The 25,000-nt window shown below is 49.3% G+C and overlaps 2 protein-coding genes across 3 annotated transcripts in view; one reads left to right on the top strand and one right to left on the bottom strand.

The window, feature by feature from the left end:
* Positions 1 to 15,758, bottom strand: part of LOC126578252 (insulin-like growth factor 2 mRNA-binding protein 1) — a 54,670-nt gene extending 38,912 nt beyond the window's left edge. Inside the window, exons 1-3 of one of the 2 annotated variants that reach the window (XM_050240634.1) lie at positions 15,683 to 15,758; positions 14,428 to 14,608; positions 13,205 to 13,271 (exon numbers count right to left, since the gene is read on the bottom strand). In XM_050240634.1, coding sequence (XP_050096591.1) covers positions 13,205 to 13,271; positions 14,428 to 14,452 — 92 coding nt within the window. In that variant the 5' untranslated portion in view covers positions 14,453 to 14,608; positions 15,683 to 15,758. Of the gene's footprint in view, positions 1 to 8,118; positions 8,229 to 13,204; positions 13,272 to 14,427; positions 14,609 to 15,682 lie in introns of those variants that run through there. The other variant, XM_050240635.1, reaches the window with a different exon arrangement.
* Positions 15,759 to 24,016: 8,258 nt separating this feature from the next.
* The window catches only part of LOC126576350 (CDK5RAP1-like protein), a 2,075-nt gene continuing 1,091 nt past the window's right edge, over positions 24,017 to 25,000 (top strand). Inside the window, exons 1-2 of the mRNA XM_050237584.1 lie at positions 24,017 to 24,224; positions 24,293 to 25,000. The exon at positions 24,293 to 25,000 is cut by the window's right edge and continues 461 nt beyond it. Of these exons, the coding sequence (XP_050093541.1) occupies positions 24,294 to 25,000 (707 nt within the window). The 5' untranslated portion in view covers positions 24,017 to 24,224; position 24,293. The remainder of the gene's footprint in view (positions 24,225 to 24,292) is intronic.

Below are 25,000 nucleotides of genomic sequence, written 5' to 3' on the forward strand. Positions count from 1 at the left end.
CACGTTTTCAACGAATATAGTTATTGTGTAAGAAATGGAACCTTTTTTGAAATAATTCAGTACAAAACTTATTATGTTTTATGATGTTGCAGTTAAATATTCAACGGCATTTTACAGGTTTAACAAAGCAGTAAACCAAAAATATCGCTAATGTATGATTTCAGCATAACTGCACGACGAAAACGTCTTTTCCTAGCAATGAAAAGACGTATCGGCAGGGGTTTCCAGGGTGATCCTTCTTAGATTTATTTTCCCTAGCAACAAACTAAAGTCGTCCATGCGTTAAGTAAAACATGTTTAGGAGGAAAAGTGAAAAAAACGTTCTTTTATGATTCTCAGGCCACACACAACCACACTGATAGACAATTGTGAAGGGCCCGGAAAAAAGAGTCTTTTTTTATTGAATCTTACCCTGCAGCACTCGGGGTTTTCAAGAATCGACCCCTAGAGTATTGCCAGGGATACGAATTTGAACACACACCACTATGCAACAGTCAGCAGCACCTAGTTCTTTTACAAAAATGTGGCCAGTTTAGTTGAGCGATTTTTGAATGTTACATTAAATTTCGCCACAATGGCCAATCAATTCATGTTCTTGCTGAATTTCTCCAACATTATGTAAATAATAAGGAGCAGTAAACAAACCCCACCAGTGCCCCATTTTCAACAATTTCATTCCATCTATTTTATAGGCATGCGGTAGATAGGGATCGATACACTGCTATTTGTGTCCTATTAGCTCGTGTGATTCACCATTCGATACAGTTACGTACGTGCGTGAGCGAGCATGTAAATAAGGTGTCTTCCGGAAAGGTTTACATAAAAGCATCCTTTTCCACCCGGCTAAAGCTACAAGCGGCCGGAATCAAATTTAACTATCTAGTTCAACAGGAGCTTCCTGCGAAAATTGTCCCATTTCACCGGGGGACAAACACTTGACTGTGATATTCTTGCCAGATTATGGATCGATATTTTTAGAAGGCCACATCGAAAACATGTTGAAAAGCAATTAATAGCAGGGCGTGGGCGCACTAGGACATCACATAATTTGGAGTATAAAAGAGGTCACAAGGGAGTCCACTAATCATTTCCCGTGTTGGGTCTCCTAATCATCATTATTAATCACGGTTGATTCGCAATTTACTGCAAGCTTTTAAGTGTGGCCTTCCATATTAGTCTAATCGGTCTTTCCATTCTCTTCTTATTTTACAAATTTTCATCTAAAGTGTGTCCTTATTTCCTGCTATGAACTTCATCGCTTCCTTTCTCCTTAAATAAAACACCCGAAATACTCCATTGAGAGGACGTCACTAAGCACTTGTTAACAGGCCCGTTAAGATGGCAGGGATTTTGGCGAAGAAAGGTGTGTTTCTGCTCCTTCTGTCCTTCGGGGTTTTCATGTGTTCGCATCAAGCCGCCATCGTAAAACGGTCGCCCGAAGGCAAAGTTGAAGTGCTTGTTTTGCTAATCAAATTAACGGCGGTGGATACCATTATACCCATCAGCTGCATCTTCTTACCAAAGCTCAAGTAACGACAGTGGGACAAGCGCTAGAACGTATTATCTGCATGCAAGTTTCAGGCTTTGCTGCCCCTCTTCATCGATATGGGGCGAAGAGGCTGACAGACACGACAAGGAGTTCGGGGGTTTCAAATTATTTCCACCGAACCCATCCTTCCGGTTGTTTGGTGCAGCTAGGTAACACAGCTGCAGATACTCATGATTTATTTTTAAAGGTAAAATAAAACCTTCCATCCACATCCATATTTCGCTCCATACACGGTAGGTGGCTGTTGTGAGACGCCCATGCCAAAAGCCATTGTTGCGGTTTTGTCTTCACATTCTGCACAGTTTGCTGTTGCTGCTGGGCCAAGATGTACCCGATAATCCTTAGCACATGGGACCAGGACTTCAGGTTGCGAATGAAACCCAAAAATCCGCTTGCCAGCCTGCAAGGTGTGCTGCTTTAAGATATTTACATTTGCGGTTGAACGCTTGGTGCTTCGCCGTAATTTGACGGTTTGCTAATGATCCGCCGAAGGGAGACTTGCCCCGAGCACGCAACGTCGCTTGATCGTTTGCGTTCGTCGTTGACCAGAAGGTCTTTAAGTGCTTTCAGCAGAGGTCTGTATGCAAAAGCTCCTCCAATTTTGTAATAGCTGCGGTACCGTCGACTGCCAGGCCGAGTGCGTGCGAACAGAACGGCAAGTTGTCTCCACCCATTACCCAGTTGTCGCTCCCAGGCATTCGGATAAAAATATTGATTGCCTCGAGTGGTCGAGCTAGAATCAAAACATCGGCTACTTCGGCGGCTTATCTTGGAGCGCACAATACTGCTTCTGTGTTTCGCGGTGGTACGAGTAACTCCCCCGAAAAGTCGAGCTAACCTCGAAAAGGCGCAACCGGAACTCCCGGCCGGCAAAAAGCCAATAACCTCTCTCCGGGGGGGCGAGAAAGTCACCGAGTTCGTTGGTACCTTCGAATCTCTCGCACATCAAGGACTTTCGTGTGGTCCTGCTCTCGAGTTCATGCTGCTCTTCGATACCAGCGCGTATTGCTGCTTTAAATCATCCACTTTTGCACAATTTAACACCATCCAAGACTAAAGTAATCACAGATTATGTCGTACCACTCGTGGCACTTTGAAATGCTTCCGAACCGAACTTCACTCACCGGGAACCGAATTTCCCGAGCGTATGGTAACTCCAAAGAGGGCGCGCGTGCTTCAGTGGGAAATGACTTGCAGCCCGACTTGACAGGACAATGAACTTTGATCACCGAGGGGACAGTATTAAGGGAAAACGCGCAATTCTTCCTCCACGCACCGGCACAGGAGTCTGCGGTGCTGTTGTCGGTACAATTTCCCTACGCCATACATGACACAGTGCGACGATTTTCACGGCCTCGAGCTCGGGAGTGGTGTAAAGTTCGTCGACCGCAAATATTTCGCTCGCGAGTGTAATCATCTTTTTATTAATTTAGGTAAATTGATTACAGAATGTCTGTTACAAGCATCGAGTGCTCAGTAACAACCATTTATTCTCATCAAACCTCTTAATGTTGACGAGGAAATTGATTGGAAAACCACTGAAAAAAAAACAACATGGCGCGCGTATGCGACCGATGATGGCATCCTAGTGTGACGTCAGAGCAGAAAGACGAATGGGCACGCGAGAGCAAGAAAGAGAGCGAGAGAGGGAGGGTGAGAGGACAGATAGTATTTTCCCGGTTTTCCTACAGCATTTCCAAACTCTTTCCTCGTGTTGGCCGCAGCTGCTGCTGCTGTAGGTGTGTGTGAGTTTATAGGCAATCGGTTTTCCGCTTATTTCGTGCGTGATTTTTCACGCATTTTCCTGAGCGTTTACCCGTTAGTGCGCTCGCCGTCGAATCGACTCAAAAAAGTGCTGCTCCGCTTTATGCTTCTCTTCCTGATGATGCGGATCACCTCCACTGACCAGCTGTGAGAGCTTAGGAAGCGAGCCCGGGGCGCGCTTTGAGGTACATTCACTGGGCACTGAACTGGGCGCACGGGGTTGCCCAAATTTCGTTCTGTTGTTTCTAGTGTTTGGCTTGCGCTGGCTGGAACAGAAGAATCCTTAACAAAACGTAATCCACTGAAACACAATCCACCTTCTAGCGTCACCACATACGCATGCACGCACGCACGCACACGTACATACACTCAGACGCATACACGAGGGAACGGAACTGAGCGTGCAGCAAGCAGAAAGTAACGGAAAGACTACTAAAAAGCAATGCTAAATCACCAGCAGCTCCACGAAAGGCATTCAGAACCTTTTTTGGAAGGGTGTGGGAGGAAAGGGAAACTTTTGAGAGTGATTTGGTGGTTGGTGTGGGGGAGTCGGTTTGGAATTCAATTTCGTTTGCTATGGTTGTCGAAAAAGGTAGAATCTGCGAGGAACCCCGCGCGCGCGTCCGGTTTGGTACCGAGTGCCGATGAAACTGCTGCGTGACGGCGGCGTGCTTCTGTGAGTGACTACTACATCCCTCCAAAAACCGACCGTCCGACCGACCGACCGAGGCGTCCTTCCTACAACGGGACACACGGGTTTTATGGTGCGTGTAGTGACGGTGTATGGGTGAGCCCGCGTCAACATCCTCACCACCCATTGAGGAACGGTGATTATATTGCGTGCTACTGAGGAGCTTTCGGAATCATCGGCAGGAAAGTGAGAGTGAAATGACAATTGTCGTGTCCGTTTCGTAGGAAAGACCCCGTCCCCTTTTGCCGCCTACGCTCTTAGGGTAGCGAACATCCTGGTCTAAGGTCATACCTGCAGGCTCTGGGCGATGTACTACGATTCGTTTTTAGTATATTGAGTGGATTGGCTTTCCTCGTCCGCAAGTCACGAGCAATGGCAGAAAATGTGCCTTGGGCATCCTTGAAGGCTGACGCCTTGAAGAGGTAACCCGTAATAGGCTAAACATCGCGCGAGCTGCAGCATATCTATCTACCTGACCACACTCATACACAAGCGCTCTCGGAGATAGCGTGGATCTAAGCCGCTGGTCGGGGCGCTGCACACACCATCAGCACCTCAGAAACACACATACACAGGCAGAAAGGTCCCGGCAGAGAAGGCGCCATGGTGGGACACGAATGCGAACGAATCATTGATATAACCACGCGGCGACCAACCAAAAACCATGCCTTCACCGCCGTCCGTCCGTCCTTGTGCGTTAGAAACTCTCCGGACCCAAGGAATGGTCGTCGAATAAGCGACGCGTACTCCGCGTACAGAATGGAAACGGAGGAGAAGCACAACGGGGAAAAGCGGCCGTAGGGAACCGAAATAGGGATTGAAGGCAAAATTACGGCCAAAGGATCTGCTCCTGAGTGTGAGTCCGCTTGGGGACCCTCTATTGTCCCGGAGTAAGCGAACGTGAGGACCGATGGACCGAAAGGACGCCATCGCGGCTTTCGCCTGCATGTTGGATCCACACATACACATGCGCACATACACGACCACCGAGCATAGCCGGGCGGACGGAAAAAAGGGCGCGCGTTTGTGAACCGCGTTAGAAACGGACGCACGCAGGCGCAGTAAAGTGTGAACGAGCAGGATGGAGGGGTAGTTAGAGCCCGTTCAAGGATGTTAAATGTTAAATGTTCATGGATCCCGGTGCTAGCACACAACTACAGTGACACAAGGGAGGGAAAGAAAACGCCGGGTACACATGACCTGGGCCTTCGCCTTGCTGTCCCGGGACCGGGATTTGGACCCTACCGGCGTTCTTCCAGTTTTGTGGTCTACTCTTTGCCGCACTAGCCGTGCCAGAGAAAGCCAGAATCACAGAATCATGATGGCGGGAAGCAACATGAATAGGACGGACGGCAGCATGCTGAGTTCCGAAGTTCACTCGTCCCGGCTAATCTGGCATTCGTGTGTGCACGGATAGCATGCTGGCAGAGCAGCAGCAGCAGCAGCAGCATCATGTTGGTACAGGATCAACTTTCACCAGGGGTTCTTCTACGCACACTGCTTTCGCCACCATTTCACTTTCACTCACATTCTCACAGATCTATATCGTGCGAGAGCGACCGGTCCAAGGCGGATAAGACCGATGAACCAGGAGAATAGAAATCCTGACAGAAGCGAATGTTAGTTGCTAAGGAATAGCATCCCAAACCTCTCTTTAAAGAATAAGCGTGAAAGAATTGGCGATTGTGTAGCATTAAAGGTCGACGCATTTCAACACCAGTTGGAAACTCCTGGAGTGATAAGTCACATGCTACGAAACCGGATGGATCCTCCGTGATCATATGCCTCCCTTCCAATCGTTCTTACATTTAAAATTGGATCATCCAGGAATGCCGGAATGATGCATGGTTGCCGATTCGCGGAAAATGTCAGCTGAATCACACCTTATTGTTTGGAAAATTACAGTGCCACCACGAATCCTCCGCTCGTGACTCATCGCGAAAGAGCGTACAGCAACTGGTTGGTTTATCGCTGTATCGCTACAGCATCAATATTGTAATTCAATAAAGCATCCCAAATTGGGTTTATGGTGCTGTTTGCAAAATGAATGTTCCGAGGGTTTCAAACATGGAAAGGTTACACATGTTGCCGCGCCAACAATTGGAACATCATGATCGAGTGCACTCCCTTTCCGTTCCTATTCTATCACTTCGTTCGTTGCGTCGAAAGGGAAAGAAAAAGAAAACCTGAACGAGGAAGTTACAGAGACGTCCTTTCAACAGCTTGCCGATGGATCGACGCAACATCGTTTTGCGCTTTTCGCCACGTTTCTTGTGTGCCGGTGAGAAAGTGGAACCAACCAGTCTTCCTTCCCCTTAACCTTGAAAGCGATGAATTTCAAGATCACCCTCACCTCACCGTCTATCGGTTCGCTCGTTCGCTGCCGCCGTTCTTTGCCAAATGTTTGACGCGGCAAAGGCATTGACTGCACTTTTTCTAGACTCGAATGTAGCAAAAAGTTTGATTGATTTTAAGATTCTAACGAGCGTGGTCTTGGATATGGTATTTTAATTTGGTTCAATTTAAATTAAACAAAGACACGTCATTTCAAGAATATAAATTATACAGAATTAAAGATAAAACACGCAGAATCGAAAGAAAATATTGCATTTCGTCTTTTCTCCGATCAGAACACCCCAACACATAATTCAGATGTCGTATACGGATGCACACTCAAGCAAGCAACCATCGAAGCACCGGTAACCGGATGACGTAGTCTGGTGCACGAAAGAGAACAAAATTGGGCGACCGGAGGGACCACTCTGAGCTGAGCTAGTTAGGATCCTGATCTGCCAAAAAGGAGGGACGAAACGGTTTGCGTCTTCTAATTCTGTTGCTCCCCTGCATTGGCTCTGCTGTTCATTTGCCAAAAAAGGCGACTTTAGCGGTAGCAATCGTCTACAATGGTCAACCCGTTGTACGAATATTAATGGATTTTGAAGGACTCTTCCAGCAAAGGAGCTGTTGCGTTCGATCGAGCGCAAGCAGTTTGCCACAGTTACCGCGAGATCGTCGCCAACGGATGCAGCAAAGGTGCATATCGTTTTGGGGGGCAAAAGAAGGATAAGGGAGGCGTCCTGTTAGGTTTGGCTGCCTACCTCTCACAAGAAAAGGCGCCCTTGTGGAGAGTTCCTCTCAAGATGCGGCCCTAAGCGTGTTACGAGGGCGGCAATCTTTGTTCCGGTGCCGCCACACGGTGCAATGAAGCAGTTGATAGATTCAGCCGCCAAAGATCAAAGCCATTTTGCCCTGGCTATTAACTTCAGAATGCAAAAGGCAACTACAAAGGAATGGTTTCGTGATGAAGTGGCAGTTCGGCATCGTTTAAGCAGCAAATTCAAATCGCTCATAACTGTCGCCATGCAAGGTATTTCCCCAGCATACTTCGATTTCCAAAGTCGAAAAGATTTCAATCTTTTCCTGTTCAGATATTTTGTAAATAATTGCACGTTACCGGCCATCTGGGGCGGGCTGTATTGAGATTAATTAGTCAATCATTTGTTGGAGCACACTGACATCCAGACAGATGCATTTTAGATATGCAAATCATTCGCATGCGAGGATGCGCTTGCGATACGGTTTAATTGAAATATTTTCGGCCGTTTTTTTTTCATACGTTACATCCACCAACCACGTTACCTGTGCCGTGACCACCCATCATCGGAATGAGCAGCGAGCTGCAACAACACGAGCTGTCCCCGGTAGACGGAGACCAAGTGTACAAGGCCAAGGTCCTGGCGAACGTGCGCAGGACGGCTCCACACGGCACCGCGGAAAGGGAGCGAGTGCAGGCGAGACACAGACAATGCGCGCAGATGCACTTTTATCGGTGCAATGGCGCGTGCCCATGCCCCGACAACGGTGGCGATGGTGGCGGTGGGAAGGAGGAGGACGAAAGTGCAACAGCGAGCGAAGCGATGCAAAAAAAAAACGGCGGCGTAAAAAGAAGGTAAATAAAACCAAAAGACCCTTCGCCGTCGCTGTTAATGCTGTTGCTTATGTTGTTGTTTGGGCAAAAAGCACCCGGAGCGGAGCAAATGCATTTCCTTTAGCCTCCATTCCCTCGCCCTCCCCTTGCATATTGCTGGAGGTGCATATATCCTTATGGACTAACCTGCATCGCCGGTGCGCGGCGCTCCTCCTCATATTCGACGACGACGAGTCACCGAGGCCGCGTAAAGTCCTGTCCACGGAGCCTGTTCATCGTTCCTGTTCGCTCGCTCGGTGTTCGATGTGACGGCAGCAAACACACTCTTCTGTTGCATCCTTCTCGGCACTTGCGCTGCATTGGCTGGATGCGCGAGCGCGCCGGTACGCCGGTGCCGCGTGGCTTGGGGAAGATGCCTGAATGCAATAAAGTGCATTGTCCCCTTCTGCTCAGTTCATGCATCCCGCCGCCCGGCACTCTCTTGCTCTCTCTCTCTATCTCCATCTCTCTCTTTCTCTCCGTCGGTATGTTCTGTAGCTGCTCGTTGACTCACATCAGCCCCTTCCGTACACGTTTGGCTCGTGCGCAAAAAGGACTAAAGGCAGGGTGTATGTCTGTGTGTGCAGGCCATTTGCGGTTGTTACATATGTTTTCTGGCCTGGCCACCATACCATGCCACTCGATGCGCGGGGACTCGGATGTGTCATTCCGTCACAGCAGCAGCGAAAGGGAAATGACCCGGCGAACGGCGCGTATGGCGCGCAGCAGCAGCGGCAGCAGTGCAAATGCAATTGCACCGTTTAACCGGAGCACTCGATTCAACGAAAAACTGCGTGCAAAGAAGTGAAAAGCTCCTATGGTGCCGAGTGCGTTTCGAAGCTCGGAGGATACGGTGCAAATCTCGGCCCATCGCAGCCGGCCTTTGCTGTTGCCTCGTGTGCGTTGCACTCCCGTGCCTCCGTGGATTATTGTGCACGTGTTCGAGTTGTCTCAAGCAGGCTGATGGCCCGGATGGCGGCCGTTTGCTGCAGTGCACTTTCTCCGAGTGCCCGAGATTGTTCGCACTCTGTTTAACATTTTTATTGTTCCAGTTGCACATTATCCTTCTTCCAACATTTACTTCGGCTCGGACGGGCACGTGTTGCTTGTGGCGCCTGCTTTTCGCTCATTTTCTGTCCTTTTTCCGCACCATCGTCCTGGCGGCGATTCAGAATGGCATCGCGACCTGGCGGCATGAAATAGTGTCAAACAATTTGCATAATACGATGCAGTGTGTCGCGCAGCGGGGAGCTTCAGACCGGATGCCGGAATCTAAGGATCGTGCTGGTGCTGGTGCTGGTGCTGGTGTCGGCTGCCCTTCGAGTGGGTCGATGTTACATAATTTTACGCCGACGACGATTGAGTCGATTTTCGAACAGCATTTGATACACAACACAACTAATTGACGATAAGAACCATTCCATAAATGCGAAAAGGATCCTTAGAACACTAAACACAATTTTGATTCACTTTTTAACAAACTTGGTCGCAACGCAACTTTTCCGTTCTACCGTTCCACATCAACTAACCGCTTTTGTGCTGCTAAAATCACTCAAAGAGTACTCGATTATGAAAACGTTCCGCCTAGCAACGGAGCAGAGCTGTCTTGATGATGTTGTCGTCGGAAAGTTTGTTTTCCAAAAAGTGCCTCCCAAAATCATGCAGATAAATATTAAACGCTATCTGATGAAAATGGCCTCAAAATATTATTGCGCAAATAAATTACACATTCTGCATCGGCCAGGGGTTTTGTGCAACAGCTTGCGCTGGCCATAGCTTTTGCGAACGACTCGCACCACCACCACAACGATCTATCAGACCTAATCGATCAAAAGTCGACGCTGCTTTCCTTCCCGGGGGCATTATCAAACTCCATTAGATAACGAAGAAGGCAGAACGACCAGCTGAGGCATCCTGGAACGTCCCTTTTGGAAGTGGCGCGTGTGCGGTGTGTACCTGACACGCGACATTTTGCTCATTAAGTGTTGCGTTTGTCGTGCACCTTCCAGGACCGGATTCCGGGGGGCAGCATCGGGAGGGGTGGAACATCGACGGGTGCTTCATATTCCCTGCTCCCCCGAGGGAAGCCAGGGGGAATCCCTACAGGACCTCCTGGACGGTGGACGGGGAGTTTTGTTTAATTTAAAATTAAAAATAAATTAATATCCTCTGCACGCACCGTGCGCCGTGCGGTCAGTGGACGGTCTCAGGCTTCTTGTCTTGAACATTCTCTGCAAGCCCATCATTATCGTCGTACGGGTCTGGGATGAAGTGAAGTTAAAGTTCAGCGAACGGACAGATTATCGACACATTCCGCTCCTTAGACTCTCGTCAGGTGAAGGCACTCACAAGCGTACAGCTGCTTGCCCAGAGCCGATCCGGGGGCTTTGACTCGGGCTTGGGGCAACGGAACGACTTCGTGATTAACGCACAACCCCCCGGCGCGGTACTTAAGGAGCGGTCATAAAGGAAGCAATTTACTGGAAGCGATATCGAGGGAGCGAACGGATGCATCTGGGATTTTTAATCCGTGTCAAAGATGTTCCATCTTTATGAGTTCGTGTATACGGTCGTAATACTTGTTACTTGCTTGCTTTTTTCTTCCATTTCTTAGCTACACTTCCTGGTCAGTCCAGTGTAAACCCGCTATCAGCAGCGATGGTGTTAGATCGATTTTGATCCATCTTTATGGATATTAAGCCCTAAATGGGGGTACATTAATCATTGTCGGTGGAAAATAATAAATCTAATCGTCACACCAACCACCTCGACCGCCAGCAAATGCAACAAGTACCGGCGATGCACGATTGCACTTTGCTGCATGTCTGCTGCTGCTGCTGTTTAGTGCGCGTGGTGTCTGTCGGTGTAGACAGCCCCGCAAAAAAACAGGGTTAGAAGGTTTTTGGTCTTGCTTGGTTCACCATTCGCCGTTTACCCCATTTTATGTTGTTGTTCTCCGCCTAAACTCTTTCTAACATCAGTACCGGCACGTCCTGTCCCGGTGGCACTGAAAGGCGGTGAAGGGAGGTCCGTGTCTGCCTCTGTCTGCCTGTCGTCGTCGTCGTCGTCGTCGTCCGTTCTGCCTGTCTAGTTCGTCTCGTGCCCCTCAGTGAGTAAGTCAGTCATGGGGCAACACGGGAACAAGCCATTTTGCAGGAGTTTAGGAGTCTCATTACCAAACAATTCCCATCCCCATCAGACGCAGGCGTTATCAGACCGGAAAGAGCGGGCCAGACAGGGCAAGGAAGGAGCTTACCTCCTCTTCGGCGTCCTCCCTTCCGTTTCCCAAACACATGTGGTCCGAACCAGACAGTCTCGCAACTGGAGGAGTAGTAATAAATTAAACGGCCGGCTCTAACGCTGCAGTTCAGTTGCAGTTGAGTTTGGCACGAGCCAAAAGTCGGGGATCGATTGATCGTCGGTAAAACGATCGTTAGAAGCTCGTTTGGTTCGTGGTTTGCCCCGCTACCCCGGGACTGGGATGTGGATTCGGAAAAGTTATTGCCAGCGCCGCCGCTGGTATTCAAAAATGCTCCTCGGCACGAGCTGCTGCTGCTGTCGGCCAAGGAATCCTGTGAGTAGCCACAGGTATGCTACAGACGGGAATGAGTTATGGACGCGTCTCCCCATTGGCTCGATGGCGACCAAATGTGGTCCTTTTGTGGCCCGTTCGACGACGTAAAACAATCCAGACTGCCTTCGAACGGGGGAGCCCTGCTGGTGCTGGTGTTGGTGGTAGTGGGAGAGCATGATAGGATAATTGGTGTGTGCTTAGGAACCCGCGAAACGCCGACAGCGAATGAAGGGTCTGGGGAGAGCGATATAAACGCGGCGAGGGCTTGTTTATTGGCCAACAATTCTAAGGCAATGCTGTGCAGCAGCTGATCCTGCTGCTGGCCAATGATTCGACGCAGCGTCAGCTGCTGGTAGCTTCGCGCAAGGAACCCGAACTCGACTCGGAGGAACTCTTCTAAGCGAAGTGTTGTGTAGGGCCGGTGGAGTCTTTCAATTAGTTCGCAGTGCGCTTGCTAATGCCTCTGGAGTCGAGGGCATACTAACGAGAACCAGGAACACCAGGAGATAAGATTTATTTGGATCCTTTTCCTTTTAGGCCTGGTGTATATTGCTTGGCACCTAAAAAATGTTTCCACAGCTCTGCGACAAGGATCTGTGAAACAATTACGGGCAGTTCGCTCAAGAAAAGGGCTTGCACGAAAAGGTGGTCAATCGCAATTACTGAGTAATTTTTATGTTTTTCATTTGCCGCAATTTATGCTAAATCCAAAACACAAAAGCCAAAACCGTTCTAAATCGATACGGTGTAGCCGGTGTCGCGACATCGAGGGATTCGAGGCGCTGGCCCAACGCAATCTTCGCCACACGCCGAGGCCTCGACCGAGACAGCACCTGCCGGTTTATGGTTCGATTTTCATATTGGTGTAAAGGAAGCATGGTTAGGCGAAAGAAAGAAAGGAAAAAAACACGGCAAAAAAAATAAATAAAAGAAATGGGAACCAGAAATAAAAGTTAAATAAAACGTGATGCAAGTTGCGCGTGCTCATGGTGCTGTTGGATTGGATGATCCGCAGAAGGACGACAACACCGGTGAACGCACACACTGGTGCGCATTAGAAAACCACGAAAAAAAGGGGGGAAAGAAAACATCAGGGGATATAGCAAGCACGCGATCGGCCTCGGGTCTCTGGCGCGGCTCGCGGATGGGAGCCATAAAAACGGAGCCCATGTCCCAAATGATTGCTAATTTTTATTTGGGTTTTTACTCAACCACCACAACACCGGGCCATCTTGGTGTCTCGGACGCGGAAAGGGAAGATGGAGCGGCAAAGGTGAGAAAGAGTAAGCCAGATCTTATGGCCAGATTATGACCGCCGACCGTCCCGGAATACCGGGAGTCCGGGGCTCATGAAGAGGTGCATGAAACCAAATTAGTTTGGCCACCTTCTTCGCTTTATGACGGACCGGGGGACCGGGTTGAGTTGGCGCTGGTGTCGTCACTGATGAGTTGCACTTTCTGCTCTGGGACGAGTGCGACGGTTTGTTAGCTAAATTATAAGATTACGGCCAGGGTGCGCCGCTCACGATCATAATCACGCCATCGTCGCGAAAGGAAAAAGCGCGAGTGCGGACGAAGCTTAAAAATGTTTTCACCCCCTATCCCCCGCCCAGTGTGATGATTCATCTGAGGGAAAAGAAAATAAAGGAAAACACCTACCTTAGGTCGGCACCACCAGCTGCATAATTTACACCACCATTGAGCCCATTACTGTTGGGATCACCACCTGCAATTGGGTGGAAATGGAGAAAAACAACACTCACATTAAACCCGTTTAGTTGAGAGGACAAGAAGAAGAAGAAGAAAAAAGCACACCCCACAGAAAGGTGATGAATGACCGATAACAAAGATTTGGTTAAGCAGATTACGAAGATTCGCGCGGTCGCGATGCGGGAGGGAGCGAGAGAGCTGCTTTCGCGGCTTGCACGCAGCCGAATTCGCGACTTGCATACAATCGCAGTCACAAAGAGTATGTGCGTGCGTGGCGGTGCGTGTGTATGCGCGGTTAAAGCTTTGAGAGTATTGCATACGGTGGCCGATGGCCGAGGCAAAGAAGGTCAAGGTCAATTTTTACTCGGTTTTTCTAGCTTTTGGCCGCCGAAATGGATTTTACCGGAGTCCATGTTTACCCTTTCACATTTTGGGTTTCGCATCGATTCGAGAAAGAAAGTGCGATCGAAGCAGTCGCCAGTAGCGAAGATATCAATTCGCTCATCTCAAACTCATTGAACTTTTTTTATCCATTTCAGCTAGTTTTTTTTATCATCAAAACAAACAAAGCATTTTGATTTTCTTGAAGTTTAACTTAAGAAAAATTCCATCGCCTTTGTAACCGCTCAATATCCTCTCAGGTATTCTAAGCAGATGATCTTCAAATGTAGGTGCTTGGTACAAAAACAAGGAGGCATCTTTGTGTTTCTTGAAAGGATCTCTGTCCAACTGCTGTGCATGTTATCATTCTTTCTGCTATGTTTTCTGATATATGGGGTCGATATATCTGTCGATCGGCGACAGTAGTTGTTTGATGACGAATTCTGCGTGGAGGAAAATCAAGCAGGAGAGGAGGAGCGGGGGGTCTCCACACACAGAACGCACATATTTAACCGAATAAGGTGCTGCTTAGCAGATGTACTATTCTTACTTTAAAAGATCGAGAGTGCGTGAGAGAGGGGAAAAAGAGAGAATAAATTTGGGGGAAGGGAAAGGAACATGGAGATGCATTAGATTCTGTCAAGATCTGCGTTTGCCGCGAACCGATGGCCACGCGAGCAGAAAGCCTCCTCCATTTCTGGCCTGGTGTTGGTTCGCCGATGGTGGTAGTCGGTTATCCGCTCACAACATACCACCAGCAACACCAGCAGCAGGAGAGGAGTAGTACATACCTGTTGCAAAGTTAGTGAAATTCATTTTTCCCTTCACTTTCTCGCTCTTCACGCGCAGAAAACACTTGCGGGGTTACTAGCACCGTTTGGTTTGCGGCTTGCGTTCTGGTTACTACGCACGCACTTCACTCACTCGTACGACGACACTCGACACTTGGCTTCGGCCTCTATGCTGCTGCTGCTGCTCACGCAAATATACGAGAGAGAAAAACAAATTCAATTTTATAGCACGCACTGCTACTACTACTCTGCTGCTGCTACTGTTGCTACTGTTGTGTTCGTGTGCATGTGTGTGGTGGGGTCATTGGATTGGCAGCGCTAGACGACTAGGACTAGACGGCCAGCAGTGGAGCATGATGGAGGATGGGCAGAAAGGGGAGGGCCCGGTCAATCCTTCAGGTCCAAGCAGGTGACGTCGTGCGGTGATGATCTAGATTTATCGCTTTTTTTCGTATTGACCACCATCGACGGAAGTTCTCAACACTGCGTGCGTTTAAACGCCTTTATCCTTTCAGTGAAGCTCGTTGCCTACTATGGCAACAGCAGCAACAGCAGCTGCAGCACTAGTCCTGCTTTTGGAATGCGGCGTGGATCACTGCGAATCACTGTTCCGTGGAGCTATTACGTGACACAAACGGCCTCTGTGAAGCCGGATTGGAAACCAGGATGGATCGAACGGAATGGTGGTGTGGCGGTGTAGAGGACCGACACACCGATGACCGAGCTTAGATAGCGAAATCGTTCTTTCGGGCAAGCACAAGGCGAAAGAGTTGCAGCAGCAGCAGCTAATAGTGATTGCGATGAGACGAGACGTTTAGAGAGCATATGGTAGGCCAATTCGCTGGGATGCGCACAGGAAAGCAGACGAAACGGCAGACAGAGGTTCAGGTTATATTTTACCAACCACAGGAAAGGTAGCCACAGATCGAGGCAGAGACTATTGGCGGAGTATTAGTGAGCGAGAGAGAGAGAGAGAGAGATGGTGAAGAAGGGAGTGCGTGGTGATAGTGATGTGTAATGATCCAACGCGCGATCGGTGGCGCTCTGACCGGAACCGGCGAACCAACGCACCTCTATTGCCTTTTTGGGATGGAAAGCGGTTGCGTGGTGGGAAGAGAGTAAGGAGGCGATGGCAAACGGGGGGTTGGAGATAGTGGAAGGGCTGGCAAACAAAACAAAAATGAAGAGAACGAGAAGAACAAAGCGGGGTGGCGATGATTTGCGGGGGGAAAGGGCACGCACTACCGCTACGCACAGTCACAGACGGAGGAGTTTTGCGAGGAGCCCGCGCCGCTTTAGTACTACGATTCACAAATAACTTAAAACTGGTCCACCACCGTGCGACTATAACTGGGAATGGTTCTTTGCCACCGTGCGGTACCGCGAGCTTGCGAGCGGTGAGGGTGTGTGCCACCGATGAGTGCCGCCGATCTGATCTACACGCACACGCACAACCACCTCTACAAACGCACGCATACAAAAATCCTGCCCTCCCTCCTCCTGATTTGGCGGTAGTAGTGGTAGTTGACGAAGGGGGGGGGGGGGGGGGGGCGAGGAGGAAGAGGAAGGGTGGTGTCGCGATGGACGCTGGGGCGCCTTCCTTCATCCTTTCCCCCTCCCAAGGCAAACAATGTTTGGCTCCAGCTAGATAGTACCTGAATGCGTAAGGAGAAAGAGTCAACTATAGGTCCCATGACCAGTTTTGCGGGAGGAGAGGGAGAGGGGGAGGGCGGGTGCTCCTCGTATTAGTATTCAATCGGTGCGCTTCCTATCGCTGCGCACCCCGAAATGCAACACGGCGGTCATGGGGCATACAGCATTTTGTCATAGTTTTTTGATAGCATTTTGTCTGTTCTTTCAGCATGATCTTTCGGCGACAACGACGATGGAACCGGAAACAAGCAGCCGAATTCCTGCTTCTGAACTATTGGCCTACTAGAACAAAGTACGAAAGCACAATCCTTGGTAATCTAGTAGGCAATTTTGGATCGTTTCGAATGCGTTGCGTTGCTAAGTCGATTTTTTTGTCGATTTTCGGTGAATTTTCTGAGAAGAAATCATTTCATCGTTTTAAAAATGCATGCAAATCAAAACGCCTGGTCGCTGGTGGATAATCAGAGCGCATTTCGTGTATGCTTCGACGATGTGGAAATGTGTCCAAATCCCATCTTCTATCATCCACGATCGATCCCTTTCGATCGTGAACAGCATGATCAACCTGGGGGATACCGGAACAGAAGCAAGAACAGTAGCGCGCAGAACCGCCAAAATCGCCGTCTGCGATGCAGGAACTTTTTTTTGTCTTTTTTTCTTACTTCGCCCGGCGTGCAAGCGAGCGTATCACGGCGCACAGAGGCACTGTCTGTTCCTGTTTCGTTTTTTTTTTCTTTGCTCGCATGTGTTCTTGGCAGCATCATCATCATCGTCGTCGTCGTCGTCGTCGTCGACGTCGTTTGCTCAAAATGTCCGACGTTCGCGGTTCGCGGCTGCTTGAGTCGAGAAGAATTCGCCGCAACACGGAACACGAACAAACACCCCTGCGCCTCCCTTTTTGGGGGAGCATATAGGATTCGGGGTGGCCGGTGAACAACCGACGACGACGACGACGACAACCGAAGCGAGTTGGTCGAGAAAATTCGGTCAAATTCATGAGTTTCTTCGTCGCTTCAACCCCTCGCAGAACCATCCCGCCACCACCATCATCATCATCGTCGTCGTCGTCGTCTGGGTGCTATACGCGGATCTACATAGTGGCGGTCGTGGTTTGAAAGTCGTCCGCGAGTGCGTGTGTCGCCCCGTTGGAAGTTTTTTTGGGGGATGAATTGCGTAAGCCACATACACCGACGTGGCCGGCCGGTCTGCCGGCCAGCGTGTTGGTGGTACCGGTCTGCAAACCCACCCCTTTTCGAGGAGAAAATATGAGCTCCCAACTTCCCCCACTCAAAAGGCAAAAAATCGGAAAAAAGAGGAACCGGCCCCCGCCCGTGGCCGTCGCTCAGTGCCAGTTGCACGGAGGGGGAGCACAACATCTGATGATTGCGTGTGTAGCAGAGCATCATCGGGGGAGCTCTCTCGCGTTCGCGTTCGCGTTCGCGGGTTAATAGTGTTGGGGTGAACCACTGCTTTTTTCTCCCTTTCGAATTTCGGGGAGATAAGACTATGTCCGTGGTCGTGGTACCGCGTGTGGCGCCCCCCAAAAACCCCAACGACACCGAGTCGGAATCTATCTCACGCAAACCCCTTTACCAGCGGCAGCGAGATGATGAGTTCGCTCAGCACAAAAAGGCCAAGCGCCAACACAGCTCCACCAACATCGGGCAGCTCCAACGAAACCATCGACATAGCAGCAGCCGCTGGCGAGAGTGGCGTAACGCGCTTTGCGTGAAAATAAAAAATGGCCGCCAGCCGGTCCGGCCGGCTATGTTTGCGTGTGCGCGAAATGTGCTTGTTGCATTCCCATTGTTTTATGGAAGCGAGCACGGTGGCACCGTGAATCTATGAATTTTAGTTGCTGGAAACGATCCGATCGCGCAAAAGCAACGCTCGAACAGGGAATGCCGATCAGCTGAAGGTCAAAAGGCCGGCCGGCCGGCCGGCATGTTGCACTTGACAATGACTGAATGGGGGTTTCAGGGTTTTTTTTGGTGGGGTGGCTAACAACCTACCGCAAGCATAAGGGAAGCGCGTAAATTGTCCGCTCACATCGCGCGCGATGGCGTCGCAGCGCAGGGCGTCGTTTAATGTTTCACTAAATCCGTTGTGAGATATTTTATGTAATGTTTTCAAATGTAAATAAAATCATCGAAATTTTGTCACACACATTCATAAAGTTTCAATCGTGCTTCTGGCTATTTTCTGTCCGAAATAAACCCTTCTTCTAGCATCTATCGCGTTAGCAACGGTGCTTACAATGTGCTTCATTTTCGTCTCTGGCTGCTGTGGTGCTATGCGCCTTTGTGCTGCGTGGAAGTGGATGCCAAAAGCTGCTTTCATTAGCGGCCTTATTGCAATTAGCTAGGGTCAGCAGCAGCGCGCTACCCTTCTAATGTTGCAGCGTGCAGGAAGAAGGCATCTTTAGCTTACTTCCGCGTTGCCCAATGCCCATGCCAAGATCCTATTGTTTGGTCTTGTCTGTGGAGTTGTAGTAGTGTCGTCAAGACACACCCAGGCTGCAGTGAAGAAATTGGAAGATTGACGAGAAGCCAGCTTCCCATCATCTAGGCCAGGGCTTATGAGTACGGTTGTGGCATGAGAAAGCAATATATATGCTACAGCGTACGGTTGCATCATAGCAATCCATGTTGTGGCCTTGCTTGGTACTTCCGCGTTCGATGGCTTTCCTCCATTACAGTGGCCTGTAGCCAGTAGCTTTACGGCTAATCCGGTGACCGGTTTGAGCCAGCCGCGATCCAACTCTCGTCAGAAATCACGTCACGAGATTGGCAGCATCATCGCACCACTATTCGAGTTCGGTTCGGCACTGTGCCAACAAAAGACCGGAAGCATCGGACGTGTCGCAGTCTTTGAGGCGCTGCAAGCTGCTGCTTTTCGCGAAAAAAACATAAATCGCGTGTAAACATCGATATAAATATTGTGGCCCCTTTCCTATCAGCGCGAGGCGCAGCCTTTCTCGTCGCCTCCTTTCTTATCGTTTATTTCACTCCCCCCAGGAAGGGTGCCTGTTTCTCGTTGTTTGATCTAACAATATTTGTTTGCTCTCGCCTCGCCTTGTCCCCGGGGCTTATGCTTTCCTGTCGAAAAGGCGCTGGAAGTTCGTCTACATAATGCTCTTCCATACTTACCTTCAAACGGCTGCTCTAGAGAGAGGCACATGGCGCCAATGCAACAGGAGGCGTTCAAAAGTTCGCTTCCACAAGCAGAAGGCCTCGCAGGGATAGCAAACTCACACACCTTGTCCTCAATTGTCACACATCAAGCCTTATCGCAGCATAAAATAGAAATGAACATAATTTTAAACGATGTTCAGCTCCATTTGTGGATGGGATTTAAAGCAGAACAACCACACATCTGTCTCAGAGCCTTCCAGGAAGTCACTCCACCGTGGCTGCATCGAAAGGAGAGCGATTAGTGGCTTCGATCGATAGTTTCAAGGTCGATATCGATTTTCTTCGTGTTGTTTTCTGTGTGCGCGAATGCATTTTCTTAATGTCTTCGTAGTTCGTTGCAGATACACGCTAGAAAGGGGGAATCTTCTCACCGAGGGGTCATGTGAACGGAGAGGTCAAGGTGTTTCTTCACTGGCTGGCTGGACGAGCAAATGCGCATCCATTCCAGGATGGGCTGCACGTAGCAGGTTTTCAGGTAGCGCCGTCTAGCGATTTGATACAGCTGTGTATCATTTGCATGCACAAGTCCCTGTGTCCCATCCTGTTTACTCTGTTTTTGCAACCGAATCCTGTAGCTGGAGGTTTAAGGCAATAATAAGACAACACAAAAAAAAAAGAAAACGGAAGGCAAACTTTCGGTAATTCGTTGAAATTCGCGTAAACCGTGCGAATAACCAGTGCTCAGGTACCGGCACCGGTTGGCAGTGTAGGGCCGCGTTGGGTCGCGCGTATTCGGTTGCGGTCCGGTAAACCAGTTCCAGCGGTAGCGGCAAATGAAAAGGAACCCCTTGTCAAAGCATCGCGCAATCGCGGGGTTCGTTGCCGGGTCGAAAGCGTAAAAGACCCCGAAACGGACCGATCGGATCGGTCGGTGGACCATCTAGGAATTTTGGGGCCGGTTTGCCGGATCAGCTCTCCGCCTGCTCCGGGATCCTGTCCTGTCGCTGTGCCATTGTGCTGCAAGCCCATCCTAGACACTATTGGGCTTTCGTTCCTCATTCATCGCACCACGTTGTGCAGACCGCATGGTCGTCCGCTTTGGGAAGCTGAAAGAAGCAGCCGAGAAAGAGGGCGAAAAATAGAAGGGTTTTATTAAAAAGGCGTAACAGCACCGATAATGCATAGGCCACTATGGGAATCGAGTGGAATGGAACAGAAATCCTATATTTCAGCACACGGAATCCATCCGCTTTTTGTCTATTTGCCACCAAAACCAAACCAGGCCTACAAAAGCCTAGAACGGAGCCGCTCACATCCTGCTTGGTTGATGGTCACCGCATGCTCTGATATTCGTCGTTCGCCGCGCGTTCGCAAACGCGCAACGGCCGCCATCGGCAACAAAAAGAACTCCCCCTCCCGTGTTTGCAAATGCATCACGCGCACTGCAATGGAGGGGAAAATGTGCAATGCATGTAACGGGTGCACTTGCATAATCGCACTTGCATTCCTTCTGTTGCATCGGGTTCGGGATTTTACATAGCCCCTTCGTGAATATAGGAAGGGTTGGTCAGCGCAAAAAAAGGGGAATGCCGCCATGGTTCCATCTGTATGCGTGCGGCGTGCGTACGCGACAATAACGACATGCACATCCTGCAACGAAATGCACTTGCACTTGTTTTCCCCCTCTTCCCTACGGGGCCAAATGGGGACAGTCGTGTCGTCCAATTGGCGTTCGCAAAATGGCGCCCAGCAAAGTGCAGGCGAGTGCAGCCCGATGGTGCGATTGCTTATGCATCCCCGAGAACCGTCGCTGCAAATGCCGCTTGGGAATGAGTTCTTCTGCTCTCCGAAACCGAATGCCCTATCGTTGGCCACGAGCGACCACAGCCAGCGGCAGAAGTGATTCTTGGTGCGTGAGGGCAACACTATTTTTAGCGCTGGAATGCAGCGCATGCATATGGGAAAGCGGAAATATCATAAACTCTTGCGCGATAACACGTGTTGCCGTGTGGCGTGTGTAGAGAGTGCCATGGGGTGAGCAAAATGGTGGAAAATTTATAAATAGCAGCAGCACGAGTGATGCACCATCGCGCCCCACCAATACGATCCCACAATCTTCATGAAGCTTAGTTTGGAGGCGTCGAGAGAGCGAGCGAAGGGCTGCAATATGTTTTCTTTTTGATCCAAATCCCATGCCCACGAGACTTGCAAGCACCGTGGAAAGCTTCTTCATGATCTACACTGGAAACGTGTGAGCGAATTGATTTCTTGCGCTGGAATACATATAATTTACTATAACATCTGACGTGCGACATTATAGAGACCAGGGGAGGCTGCTGCCATGTTTGCCATGCCTCCCATTGACCATGCAGTGCGTGTGGCCGTGCACGCACAAAATTATGCGTAGTGCGTTAATTATATGTCCAGCAGTGCTCCTGCTGGGTTTCCCATAACCACACCTCACCACCAACATGGGACTGGGAATCCTGCAGCTTGATGTGAAATGTAACGGCCAGTCAGTCTAGAATTAGAGGCGTCTGGAGTCCGGATTTTTGGGTAGTTTTCGCGCCAAAAAGTACCGACCAGCGCACAATTTCTCAGGAATCGCGATGTGTGTGCTCCAACAGGACAAAGGGAGTGGAAGTCCTGCAAAAAGAAAAAAAATCCTGTGAGTGCCAATTTGAATTACATTGTTACAGATGGACTGGGCGCAGTGAGGCGCGACATCTGTGCCAAACGCGTTGGCCTTAAGAGCAAGATTTATTTTCCAGCCATCCAATGGCCATCCCATTCTCATCGACCGTCACCGGTGCTGATAGCAAAAGGATATGACCCTTAACCTGATGCTGCTACTGCTGCTGCTGCTGGTCAAACAGGATACCGGAGGACCGATTCTGGAGCGTTTGAATAGTGCGTAAGGAAATTGAGACAGCGCTTACGCATGACCAATGGGTTGGGGGAAATTGGAAATGAGCAAACATAAAAAAACGCTGACCGGTAGCTGCGAGGGTAACCGACCGGCTCCTGATTCCGCGGCCGCAACTTCTCACATGCGGATTACTAGAAATTCGCAGAAGGATGCTGCGAGGCGGGCACGCACACCCTAGATCCCTGAGAAACAGAACCCGCCTGGCCGCCCGGGCCGTGGCAGATGAAGAATAGCATTATTTATTCGAAATTCAATCTGAATACGATTTCTCGTATGGTGGCGCAACCCATCGGCTGAATGGGAGGCTGGCAAGAAATGAATAATTTAATTAAATACAGAAAACAAGTCGTAAAATCGCCCAATTGTTGGCCATCCAATGGGTTTTGGGTGAATTTTTGGCCAAACGGCTTGTTTTGGACAGGAGTGATGGTTTTTTTTATGCTGGCTGCTGCCGAGAAGATGCTCCTTGTAGACCATCTGCTGGAGCATTTTGCACGGAGAGCGTGGTATCATGGCGTTTTTTTTGGTGGCAATGCGAACGGCATGTTTCATGGGACAGTGACAAGAAGTCTGCATTCTAATTTGATTATAATAACAAAAGGTAGCGGGCTTCCTTTCGGTACCAGTTCCGGGAGTCCGGCTACGCCACCAATAGCGACACGGTTTTCTGGAAGCATCCCGTGCAGCGAATTTCCATTTCGCGCATCCTTAAACTGGATATACTATTCTGACCGTGGGCATCCTTCTGTACCGGTCACACGGGGTCACCGTGGTGGACGTCGACGGACCAGGCTTCCCGCGCAAATGGCAGCATCCGGCTGCAGCTGCTGGGGCTCAAGCGGGCTGGGAAAGCCGTTACGTTGCCGTGGCCTCTACTAAACCGATTTTGAGTCCTTTAATCTTGGCGAGAACAAATCAACAGAAAACCGTTAAACTTGAGAAGAAAGGGCAAAAGGCGAGGAGCATAGATTGGCCTTTTGGTGTCGCGCAAGGATCTGTCGGTTCTTTTCAGATACCCGGTTAACGGTGTGTCAACCAGAACTACTCGCTAGAGTAACCGTCCTATATCTGCTACAGGCCCTTTGCGATCAATTATGCCCTGTATGCTCCTGATCTTCAGGAAAACAAAATGAAGCTACCGCCATTTAGTGCAAGCTATTTTTTCCGCCAAATTTGATATTTCGGGAATATCTAGAATGTATGCTACATGTTTATTTAATTTAATTTAATTTTAATTTTATTTCTTACTTCTTGTTAGCTTATAGCTAGACAAGGATAGCTTAATCTAAAGAGAGAATGGAGAGAGGAAAAATAGTCATAAAGAAATAGAAACGTGATAGAAGTAAAAGTAGGATGAAAAGAATCACGAGGGAAGCAAGATGGAATGACAAAGACAAGTGGAGCGGTTTATGTTGTATGATTTCTTCTCGAAGATCTGCAAGCTGCACATACGCAGCTTCTTAAAACGTGCGATCTTTACCAGATGTAGATCTGGAGAATTTTCTTTTACGATCGCTCTCAACTGCAGACACCGCCCTGGCTGAAAATACGTGAAATCAAGACAACTATGAGTTAATTAAACATTTTACGACGGTAGAATAATGTTTTAAAAAGAAAGTATGCTCTAAATTAATTAAATCGTTTGGTGAATTAATAAGTAATTGATGCTCAGCCATTCTGGGCCATCTCTTGAATAATTGATGAAAGTTAATGATTCCACACGTGACCCACGAGCGTTTAAAAAAAGGCTCATCACTATAAGTTGGCTAGCAGACTTTGCCAGCCCATTACTCGGCCGTTTTAGAACATTTCACGCCCTGAGCGCTCGACGAGTAAGTTGTCAAAATTTGTTTACAATTTTTCTTGCATTTTTTTCTGGCTCGACCAAAACTCCAAAAAAGTACGGAACTGAATTCGCCACCAAAAAAGTAGCGACCAAATAAACCTGCTTGCTACAGCTGAAGTAGAGAGATTAAAAAAAACCTATCCCCCCTATCGACTGCAAAATCCAATCTCCCATGGTGCCCATTTGAATCGAGCCAGCGATTTCCGGCGATTTCTAGCGATTTCCAGGCGATCGGGTAAAATGATTTTTTTTAACAAATTATCGAACAACTTCATTTAACTTTTGTTTCTCAAAACCCCAAAGTATGGGGACGCTTTCTAGGTTGCATTTTTGGAGGCGGATACTGCGACCACAAGCCCACGTGCGTTACATAACGGAGGCCAAAAAGATTCAGCTCCGAACGGGGCCCTCTTTGCAAGATTTCCTTCTGCAGAGCTCTGACCCCAACCAGGCGCAGCAGGATATTTATGTTGCATCGCGAAGCGAGAAAATTCCCTACGTGTCCCCAGAGACACTAAAGGGACGGAGGCGAAAGGTGTTCTTCGAAGTGTACGGCTGCCAAATGAACACGAATGATACCGAGATCGTGTGGTCGATCCTGAAATCGCACGACTATCAGCGCACTGTTAACATCAAAGAAGCGGACGTTGTGCTCATGGTCACGTGCGCTATTCGTGAAGGAGCGGAGGACACAGTCTGGAATCGGTTGAAGCATCTGCGGCTCATGAAGCGAAACCGGGAAGCCGATGATGCCGAGAAGCCGCTACAGATTGGCGTTCTGGGTTGTATGGCGGAACGATTGAAACAGCAACTGGTGGAAAAGGAACACTCTGTCGACGTTGTGGCGGGACCGGATGCTTACAAGGATCTGCCCCGCCTGTTAACTATCGGGCAGCGAGGGCAGAAGGCTATTAATGTGCTTCTATCGCTGGACGAAACGTATGCAGACGTTGTGCCGGTCAAGCTGGACCGTAAATCGAAGACAGCTTACGTATCGATCATGCGTGGATG

This window comes from Anopheles aquasalis, chromosome 3, assembly GCF_943734665.1.
Source record: "Anopheles aquasalis chromosome 3, idAnoAquaMG_Q_19, whole genome shotgun sequence".
Lineage (NCBI taxonomy): Eukaryota > Metazoa > Arthropoda > Insecta > Diptera > Culicidae > Anopheles > Anopheles aquasalis.